This window comes from Pantherophis guttatus, chromosome 3, assembly GCF_059756535.1.
Source record: "Pantherophis guttatus breed Tessera chromosome 3, ASM5975653v1, whole genome shotgun sequence".
Classification (NCBI taxonomy): domain Eukaryota; kingdom Metazoa; phylum Chordata; class Lepidosauria; order Squamata; family Colubridae; genus Pantherophis; species Pantherophis guttatus.
The window spans coordinates 60,040,004-60,049,271 of NC_142065.1; the positions used below are offsets into that span (position 1 = coordinate 60,040,004).

Below are 9,268 nucleotides of genomic sequence, written 5' to 3' on the forward strand. Positions count from 1 at the left end.
ACAAACCGCAGAGCGAGCCCATTAAAGAGAGCGTCTCCAATGAGGCTATACTAGGTCTACACCCGTTCAGACGATATTTGGGACTTTAGGACTAAACCCCCGTTGAACATGGTTGATCTCTGTTAAACTTATTATGCCTTTTTAATTCCTGGCTAAGTCCCTCTACTTGGAAAGGTTTTTTTGGAAGTGGTTTGCTGTTGCTTCCTACTTAGGGCTGAGAGAGAGTGGCTGGCCAAATCACCCAGATGGCTTTGCATCTTAAAGACAGGACTAGAACTCATGGTCTCCCGGTTTCTAGCCTGTATCTCTTAACCGCTATACCAAACTGCCTCTCTTGGGCTGTTCATTTTTGAAACGATTGGGTGCTTGATTTCCAAGTGTAAAAGTGGGGGCAAATTAACCTTACAAACTTATGAATATTAACACATAGTTCAATTTCTCCAGAGTTCTGAACAAAAAAAAAATGCAAAACAAGAACTACCACAGGTGATTGTCAGTTTTTACTTTTATTTGAGAATAGAATTGCTCCCGTCAAACATTACAAAATAGTAGAGAACTACTTTGCACTAGTCAGATGACTATTTTCTTGTAGAAAGATATGTAAAGACTATTCTTAAATTTATAAAGAGAATATTGTAGAATAGCACATCTGTGAATACAGTTGACCTTGATTATGTTTTAGAGTTGCCAATTCCAATTACCTGTCCAGGCATCATGAGAAAACAAAGCTGAATTTGCTCTGTAGACGCCTGGCAAATTGTATTAGAAGAAAAATGTTTTGAAAGTAATAGCCCTATTTTAAAATTTCTAACCATCATTCAGCTGCTGAGAGCTTTCCCCTTTTTTGCTGTCTGTTATCCTGCGCTACACAGAATATTTCATTGTACATACCAGTTCATAAAATAATTACGTTTCACTGACACTGTAATTTGCTGCTTCTTCCCAAACAGGGATCTTATCTACCAAGGTCAACATACTATTATAATTGCAATAATTGAAATGTGTATTCATTTTCCTGGTAAGCAATGCAATTATCATAGAGTGAATATGTTTCTGAAACTGAGTTGGTTGTTTTCGTCAGAACTTTCAGTTTCATAAAAAGCCTTCCATGTTGTTGTTTTGGTTTTCTATAAGTTTTATGGAGTAGTTGTACAGAGAGAAATGTACAGAAACACAGCCAGATTTCATCAAAGGGATAATCAAAGAATATAACTGCTGTTATGGCAAAATTTGAGAACTTCAGCATCCTGTCTACTACTGGAATCTGAGAAGGCACTTGAATATTCCTTGTAGTAAATTTTGTGTTGAGAAAGTACTCATATTTCTGATAACAAAAACCACAAAATTATTTAAATTACACAACCCTGGCAGCATAAATATTGAAACGTTTGTAACTTTGGATAATAAAAGTGTTCTCTGGAGTTATCAGTTAGAAACTGGTTGCACTACAAATTGGACACTGGGTGGTGCATCTCATTCAAGTTAAAAAGTTTTTGTGGAAACTTTTTGTTTTCCATCTGTAAAAAAAAAAAATATGGTTTTTTTCCTCCTCTTGCTTTACAAGTATTTAATCCAAACTTTTACTTCTTGTATTTGCCAAGGGCCTTTCCATGATTCTCTGCACAGTATGAAAGGAGTTTTACCTGACACAAAAGTTAATATTTTTATTTTCACTCACAGAATTTAAAGTAGGGAATTTTTATAGCTGTCAGCTTAATTTTTTTTGTTAGAAACCAGAACAGAAATATAAAATCATGTTGCTTTTCCAATCTTTCATGATAAAAAAGTTGCAACTACATTAGTAATAAGAGCATCTGTCTTTGTTATATGCACAGTACTATAGATATACAACATTTTAATTAAAACTGTTAATTGAAATCTCTGGTTGTGCGTTACAACATGATAAACATACCATTAGTTGCTGTCCTGCTTAATTTGCTTCCTTGAGAAATTGCTCTCACAAACATATTTGCTGTGTTGCCAAATTCATATTTTCCATAGCAGTTGCTTTGATGGACAGAGTGCAGAGATTTTTGATTACTGATTGCTCTACCTCAAATACTTGTATCATCATCATCATCATCATCATCATCATCATCATCATCATCATCTTAGCCATTGTCTATCCACTGCAGGATGAAGGCCTCTTCTGCTTGTTTCCAACCAAAGAATAATAAATAGTCAACACAGCAATTATATTCTGTTACTATGTGTATGCGTGTACGCCTGTGTGGATATGTTCATGCAGGCCCATATACAAGCACTTGACAAATACAAGAAATGTAAGAGCACCTGCAGAGGGCATCTTTCAGGCCACATATAATTGCTTCACTTCCATCCATTGGAATAATACATTATCAAAAATAAATAATTATAACAGATTGTCTGTTTTTTGCATAGTACTACTATTCTTATGTCTCCTGTCCATCTTCTCAACTGAACTCCTAGAAGATTATAAATTTCTGTCAGGTGGATAGAGGAGAGGGATTGTAACTTACAAATTGTTTTTTTTTTTTTCCTAATTCACAATCGAAATGTAAGGTCTAGAAACTCTGCTCTGCCTGAAAAAAAATGCATTCTTCAACTATTCTTTTAACAGGTGAAGCTCATGTGCTGCAAAATAAACTCATCATCTTCTTTTCAAAATATGCCCCTGAGCACCACGTGGCTCTCGTAACCTTTTTTAGAGATATAAAAATGCTTTGTTCAGAAATATGCCTATTTACTCACAAAAAAGAATAAAGGTAGGCATCCTATGAGGGATTCAGATAGCAGACATTTTGTAAATAGTTACAGTATGTCCCAATGTTTCAAAGGTACTTTTTCCCCCCAAAAGGCAACTGGATTGTGTTTTGAGGAAGATGATGTTTCACTTCTCATCCAAGAAGCTTCATCAGTTGTGACTGGCTGGTGGGGGGATAGAAGGATAGATACATGCATCACCCCCATCATCCAGTCACAACCGATGAAATTCTTGGATGAGAAGCAAACATCTTCATCTTCCTCCTGAAAAAACAGTCCTGCTGGCTTTTGTGGGGAGAAAAAGCATATTTGAGATAACTATGACCTAGATGACTGACAATCTCCATAGACATTTATGTCCTGATAGTTAGCTTTTGAATGATAAATCCTCCCCAGCAGTTTTTTTTTTTTTTTGCAAAGGTTCACTAAATTCCATATATGCCCTCAAACCTGTTCTCTAAATTCTAGATATGCCCTTAGCACCAAAAGGTTATAGATCCCTGACCTAAAATAATCATCTGGCCTGTTTGGGAAGTCTTATAGTCAACTACCAGAATTTCCAGTTAAAGGGGTTAATATTTCTATAGATCACAGTTTGGAGAAAGGCACCACAAACAGCTCTTTCTCAAAGAAAAAAATAAAACACACACAGAGATAAGTCAGCCTGTAGCTTTTTGGATTGCATAAGAGAAGTATGGGCAATCAAGCATTTCCTTATCTTGAAAAGGAAGGCAAAGGTTTCTAGAAAGTCTTTCCTTTCCTCTATAGTATTGTTTTATTGACTTAAAAGTCCTTTCACCTATATTCCAGGAAAGTAGAGATTTCAACTGGGTGTGAGAGTAGAATGTATATTCTTGGGCCCTCAGTATGGTCTCCTGGTGACCATTGTCTCATCATAAGCTTTGGAATCTGACTTTCTCTTCTGTTCCTTTCCATTAGAATTAATTTCAACTACTCATTTGGTTTTCTCCTCCTGGAAAGAGAGCAGCTTCATCTTCTTCACATAAAGCCATGATAAAATCCAAACTTACAGTAAATGATGATTATCCCTAGTGGTAAGTAGCCCAGTGTCTTCTCTGAGTTTTATTACTGGAAAGCTAGGTGAATGACCCAGCAGCAAGCAATTGACACAGTGTACATACAATGCTGTGCCTTATCTGTTTTAATTCTAGTCTCTTAATTAAAGCTCAGTGGTTCAAACAGATTAAAACACAGTTTACAAACTACAACTATAATTACGATGATTTGGTCTGCAGAACATACTTAGCCAAAATCAAATAAACAACATACGGTATATTTTTTACTAAAATACATGCATTCAGAGTCATTGGTCAAAAGATAAGTTGGTTTTGGACTGGCTTTGGGCAAAGGATATTTTTCTTTAGATGACTTAGGAGCTGCTCCCTTTGGAGATGGTTATTTTGGCCTAGATCTGACAATTTTTTTATTGCCCCTCCCCTGTGCGCTCTATCCCTTTCACGCAAAAAAAAAAAAAGTGGGAGGTGAGGGATCTACGCAATGGAAGGAAAGAAACCTGTTGTAAGCAGAGGTGGGTTTCAGCAGGTTCTGACCCGTTCTGGAGAACTGGTAGCAGAAATTTTGAGTAGTTCGGAGAACCCAAGCAAAAATTCTGACTGGCCCCACCCCCATCTATTTTCTGCCTTCCAAATCCCAGCTGATCGGGAGGAAATGGGGATTTTGCAGTAACCTTCCCCTGGATTGGGGAGGGAATGGACATTTTACAGTATCCTTCCCCTGGAGTGGGGTAGGAATGGAGATTTTACAGTATCCCTCCCTTGCCGCGCCCACCAAGCCATGCCATGCCCACCAAGCCACACCCACAGAACCGGCAGTAAACATTTTTGAAACCCACCACTGGTTGTAAGCATATGTAATCTGTATTGTATATTGTTAAGTGTAACTCAGATATAACAGTGTTCCTGGAACCAAATCTCATCTCAGAAAAAGGAAACATCTGGGAGTATCTGGCAAAGGAAGTACTCAACACCACTGATTTTTGTTTAGCCGGGGGTAAATCGGTAAAAGACATCCTCAAGACATGTTTAATGGGACTAGCAGTAAGACCTCAAGCCGTACTCAACCACACTAGGCTTAGACATTTCCCCATCACACCATCATATTCAACCATTTATGACTGGGGAAACATCTCCACAACAAAAGACCTAGACATGTACACCCTTCCACATAGCCACCATTACCCCCTCGTTCTGGTGCTTTAAAATTAACGGATGCCAAAAACGAGAGGATGGAGATTGCATCAATCTAAATAACACAGAACTAAGATGCAATCACACAGAACCCATTCCCTTCTCTTATAGCTATTTAAGGTTACCTCATGGCTGGTTCATATTGTGCGGACTACAAGCCTATTCGTACCTACCCGCCAACTCCACAGGGGGACATTGCACTCTAGGAAAATTAACCATGTTAATGCCCTCCCTACACAGATGATGCAAAAGGGCTTTTCACTCTCTAGACTCAGACTGTGACTCCCAAGTGTCCCTGCTCACAGAAGCAGTATACGTTTCATTGGCCATATCACTAGTGGGAGTGCCAGGACTAGCGGTGCGAAACTCCAGAAATGTGAATAGTCTGGCATGTACCGTAGCCAAAGGTTTAAATTCAACCTCCCATGTCTTGGATGCCCTAAACAGGGAACTGAAACAGGTCAGAGAGGCCACCCTTGAGAATCGAGCAGCAATAGATTACCTATTATTAAGACACAACCATGGCTGTGAAGAATTTAAAGGGTTATGCTGTTTTGACCTAGAACAAAGCTCAGAAATTGTGAATACAGACATCCATCACCTGAAAGAGCTGGCACAGAACATTGGCCATAACCAATCATCCCTAGACTTTTCCTGGCTCTTCTCATGGCTACCAGACTTCCACTGGCTCAAAATTCTCCTAGCAGGTATAGTCACTATCTGTGTGCTAGGAGCCCTCATGTGTTGTCTCTGCCATTGCATTCCCCCTTGCTTCAGCTGCTTAAAGATCTGCCGACCCACCCTCTCCCAGCCAGATGCCAGAAAACACCAAGAAGCTCTTATGATGATCCAAATCGATCACAAATACCAAATATACTCTGACACAGACCAAGCGAGTGTAGGAAGGGAAGAGGAACATCTAGATTCCTAATTTTTTTTTAAATGATAGATTGTAGGAAGGGAACTTCACCAAGGCAGTGCTGTGTCAGAAGAACCAAACCAGAAACCATTATGATGATTATACAGATACTGACTCATAATTAAATCAGGCCAAAGGAATAGAAACTCTATATGCATTTTAAAAGAACCTCCTAAATATAATCACAAGAGTATCAGGACTATTAAGAACAAGCTACAGAATACCAAAACAAACAAACAAACAAAAAAAATAAAGAACCAGGACATGCAGGAAGAACTATTTAGATGCTCAGACAATAGAAGGTCAAGGAGATAACAAAGTACTGATTAGCTCAGGGCAAAAAATTAATCAGGAACTGACACATTAGACACATAATTAAAATACCAAAGTTCATCCCCACCCAAGGAAAATACCTGTAGGGGCATAACAGCACAAGATAGGATTAGAACCATTAATAAATGCACACACAAAAAGGAAAAATGCACAATAGCCAATAGAAGACAAAGATCTTCAAAAGGGGAAAATAGTATAAAGATTGTACACTTACTATGTCGGGGTCAGCTCACCCAGGAACGCTGGTCCACACCATTGCCAGACCCGTCTTCCTGAAACGAAATAAAAAAACCTCGCTTTCACGCAGCTCGCTTCGATCTCAAGTTCTTTCGTTACGCCGCTGACGCACTCCCAGCCAGGAAATTCGAACCCTTGGGGAAACCTCCCCACCAATTCAACAATCTTTGGCTGGAGCAAGAACCTATTACTTCCTGATATAAAGGCAGCTCAGCCAATAATCCATGGTTACCTTTGGTTCAGATAACCACAATGCACATCACATAAAGCTGCCTTGATGTGTGATTGGGTATAGTTAATATAAAATAGGGCAACCAGATTGTTTCCAAGGGTGCACCGTGAGCACTCACTTGTACAATTCCTCTAACATTGGTTTATTTCTGAGACATTCAGGCAATTTTTACCTGTAAAATCCTCAGCACTTAATGTACAGTGTATCTATACAAGTATCTTTGTAGATAGCCTTGCTGATAGGAAGGAAATTATTATTATTATTATTATTATTATTATTATTATTATTATTATTATTATTATTATTATTATTATTTCAATTTATATGCCGCCTTTCTCTGGAGACTCAGGGCGGCTTACAATGCATTTAGAAAACCATTATAAAAACATTTAAAAATTAAAACATTAAAACCCATTCACACCATTCATGGCCAGATCTCACAAGATCGCAACAGCGAGATCAACGGCCCCAGGCCTGCCAGAAAAGCCAGGTCTTCACCGCTTTTCGGAAGGCCAATAGGGTGGAGGTGGTCCGGACCTCAGGAAGTAACTGGTTCCAGAGAGCTGGGGCAGCCACAGAGAAGGCCCTCCCCCACGGGCCCGCCAGCCGGCATTGTTTAGCTTCTATGTGGTAGAAGGCGATCTCGAAGATAACCTGGCCCTGAGCCATGTAGGGCTTTAAAGGTAATAACCAACACCTTGAATTGTGCCCGGAGACCAATAGGGAGCCAGTGCAGCTTGCAGAGAATTGGTGTAATGTGGGTGTATCTAGGTGCACCGATAGCTCGCGCGGCTGCATTCTGGACCAACTGTAGTCTCCGAACACTTTTCAAGGGTAGCCCCATGTAGAGCGTGTTGCAATAATCTAACCATGAGGTGACAAGGGCATGAGTGACTGTGAGGAGAGCCTCCCTATCCAAGTAGGGTCGCAATTGGTGCACCAGGCGAACCTGTGCAAAGGTCCCCCTAGCCACAGCTGACAGATGTTGCTCTAATCTTAGCTGAGTCTAGGAGGACACCCAAATTGCGAGCCTGTTCTGAGGGGGACAATTTCTCCCCCCCCCCCCGAACCAAATGTAGAACAAGTCCTTTTCCATGGCACTAATCCAGCTCCAAATTTCTTTCTTTTTTTTTTACTTAGGGTATTAAACCTTTGCTGGCTATAGACTTAATTATTTTGGTAGAATTCTGCTATTTTAAATCTTCAGTTCTCAAATTGGTAGAATAATTATTTTTAAAATTATTTAATTTTAGATATAGATTCTTTTCTAAGAATTTAGAAAATTTTATTTATAGATTCTTTAGAAGACAACTTTTTTATTAAATATTATGTTACCATTGTATCTGAACTGTAAGATTTGGAATATAGAACTACATGCTAAAAAAATATCTAAAAGCTACTGTATAAGACAGCTTTAAACTATTCTTACAAATTGCAAAGCTTGAATCCTTTTAATTCCAAGCTATCCAGCCTCCCTATCAAATTCTTCCCTTGATGAAAATGTTTATAGAAGAGACAGAGGGGGAACCTGATCGTTTTAACATGCTAACTCTTTCCAACTTAAAACGTAAAGCAGTATTCTACTGATGTTTTGGGGATGTTTTTTTTTTTTTTTGGACAATTTGAAAGCGTTTCACAACTTCCTGCGGTAATAGTAACATTCAAATGACATATGTAACCAAATTCTCTTCTGAATTTTACTTTATGACCTATTTACAGGTTTGCTGCCCGTGTATTTTGGAAGCCTAGCTTTTTGCTACATCTTGGTGTTCACATGTATGCTGCTCCTTCAATGGCGAAAACAAATCCTTCAGAAGCGCCGTGCAAAAGTCTGGATGAAACAATTGAAAGCAGAGTCTTATTTTCAACATGCATTGGCTCACGGGGCTGATGAGGAAGCCCAGCCTAGAACAAATGCAGCCATCTGCAATCCCGATCACATCCCAGAGCCACAAAGCCTGCACTTGCCCAGTGAGAATATTGTGGAGAGCAATGACAATTCTACCCCTCCATTTCCCGATTCAGCTCCATACAAACCGATATTTCAAGAAGTTGCGTGTGTTTGTGCACTCTCTCACTTGCCACCGCTGCTTGCGCATTCAGCTTCTTACCCTTGCTCTGCCATTCCAACAGAAAGTTCACCATTCAGCTCACCTCTAAAACCAACCATCTTGAAAAACGATCCATACAGTATTGGTAGCAGGATTTCTGCTTAACAGTCCATGTCACGGATGGGAATATTCTTAAGTGGTCTCGGTTAGAACTCAATTAAAGATCAATTTCAAACTATTTCCATTTTCATTCAAGCATTTTAATATTGGGAAGACAATCTGCCTTCAACAGCTAGTGTAGAAAGAAATTAATTTCTTTAGAAATTAAATTGTGTTCAGAATCCTTTCATATATCATGAAACTGAAGTATATGTTTCTTCCAAGATTTCTAAATCTGCATTTCATCCCAATTGCCCAAAGAGCTGAATATTACACGGCCATATTTCTATTTTTAACTTCAGTAACAAATTACCTTTTAATATATAGGAGCAATATCCAGATATATCAAAAGGCAAATGGTATGGAA

The 9,268-nt window shown here is 38.9% G+C and overlaps 1 protein-coding gene across 3 annotated transcripts; it reads left to right on the forward strand.

The window, feature by feature from the left end:
- Positions 1-61: 61 nt before the first annotated feature.
- On the forward strand, positions 62-8,980 carry TEX38 (testis expressed 38). 3 transcript variants are annotated; one of them, XM_087889707.1, is made up of 5 exons: positions 62-486; positions 951-1,018; positions 3,682-3,797; positions 5,534-5,677; positions 8,411-8,980. In XM_087889707.1, the coding sequence occupies exons 3-5, from the start codon at positions 3,779-3,781 to the stop codon at positions 8,905-8,907; spliced, it is 660 nt and encodes a 219-aa protein (XP_087745833.1). In that variant the 5' UTR covers positions 62-486; positions 951-1,018; positions 3,682-3,778; the 3' UTR covers positions 8,908-8,980. The 3 variants fall into 3 exon arrangements, with proteins under 3 accessions (XP_087745833.1, XP_087745835.1, XP_087745834.1); XM_087889709.1 differs by lacking the exon at positions 5,534-5,677; XM_087889708.1 differs by lacking the exons at positions 62-486; positions 951-1,018; positions 3,682-3,797; positions 5,534-5,677 and adding an exon at positions 8,196-8,258.
- Positions 8,981-9,268: the final 288 nt, after the last annotated feature.